This window comes from Rhincodon typus, chromosome 29, assembly GCF_021869965.1.
Source record: "Rhincodon typus isolate 14 chromosome 29, sRhiTyp1.1, whole genome shotgun sequence".
Classification (NCBI taxonomy): Eukaryota; Metazoa; Chordata; class Chondrichthyes; order Orectolobiformes; family Rhincodontidae; genus Rhincodon; species Rhincodon typus.
This window is the reverse complement of record NC_063360.1, coordinates 2,759,154-2,760,249: the sequence shown is the minus strand read 5'-3', so window position 1 is coordinate 2,760,249 and position 1,096 is coordinate 2,759,154. Positions and strand designations below refer to the sequence as shown.

Genomic DNA, 1,096 nt, shown 5'->3' with positions numbered 1-1,096 from the left:
CGGTGCCCCCTCCCTCAGCACAGACCCTCCGGCGGTGCCCCCTCCCTAAGGACACAGTTCCCGGGGCTGATCACTTTCTCCGAGGCCAAGGCCTTTCCTGCGGCCTTCCCGGGAGCGCGGCCCCAGGCCCCGGACTGGAGTTGGGCCCGGTCCCCGGGTCCCGGTGTGAGGGAGGCCGCATCCCCAGCTCCCTCTGCCCGCGGTCTCACCTCTTCACTCCCAGGTCGGAGACTCCTTTGAGCTTGAGCGCGCCGCCCTGCACCACCCGGTACTCGGCCATCGCCACCCCCACAGACACACACAGTGACAGAGAGATAGACAGAATCCGAGAGGGACCGGAACCGCCCGCACACACCGTCAGAGAGGGGCGGGGAGGAGCATCACCACTGCCCCACGCCCCTGGGGACACTGTGTGTCTGTGACAGGGAGGGGAGGCCGAGTGTGTGTGACAAAGAGACACCGAGAGTGAGTGAGATAAATCCCCCAGACAGAGAGAGAATCCCCTTTGGGTGTCTCCCCTCACAGAGAGAAATAACACAGTTCCTCTTCTTCCTGGGATATTATCCACCATTATATTCCATCTACCATTCTTTTCCCCCATTTGCTTAACCTGTCTCTATTCCCTGGCAATTCTTTGTGTCATCCTCACCGATTGCCTTCCCTCCTTTTTTCTGTGTCATCTGCAAACTCGGCAATGCTGCATTCACTTCCCTCATCCCAGTCATTAATATGTACAGAAGATAATTATGGCCCCAGACTGATCCCCACCGCACTCCACTGGTTACAGATTGCCATCATGAAAATACCCCCTTATCCCAACTCTCTGTCTCCTATTAGTAAACCAGTTCTTTATCCATGTTAACATACTGCTCCAACGTCACACAATCATTAAGTATCTTCATATATGATTCCTTATCAAATGCCTTTTGGAAATCCAAAAATATGTATTACATGCTTTCTCTTTACCTACATCGCTTATTCCTTCTTTAGAGAATTCTAATAAATTTGTAAGGCATTAACCTCCCCTTCATGAAGCCATGCTGACTCTGCCAGATCATAATATGCATTTCTAAATGTTGTTATTACATCTTTACTA

At 51.8% G+C, this 1,096-nt stretch overlaps 1 protein-coding gene across 1 annotated transcript in view; it reads right to left on the bottom strand.

The window, feature by feature from the left end:
- The window catches only part of fam32a (family with sequence similarity 32 member A), a 16,954-nt gene extending 16,558 nt beyond the window's left edge, over positions 1 to 396 (bottom strand). Inside the window, exon 1 of the mRNA XM_048614099.1 lies at positions 210 to 396. Coding sequence (XP_048470056.1) covers positions 210 to 280 — 71 coding nt within the window. The 5' untranslated portion in view covers positions 281 to 396. The remainder of the gene's footprint in view (positions 1 to 209) is intronic.
- Positions 397 to 1,096: the final 700 nt, after the last annotated feature.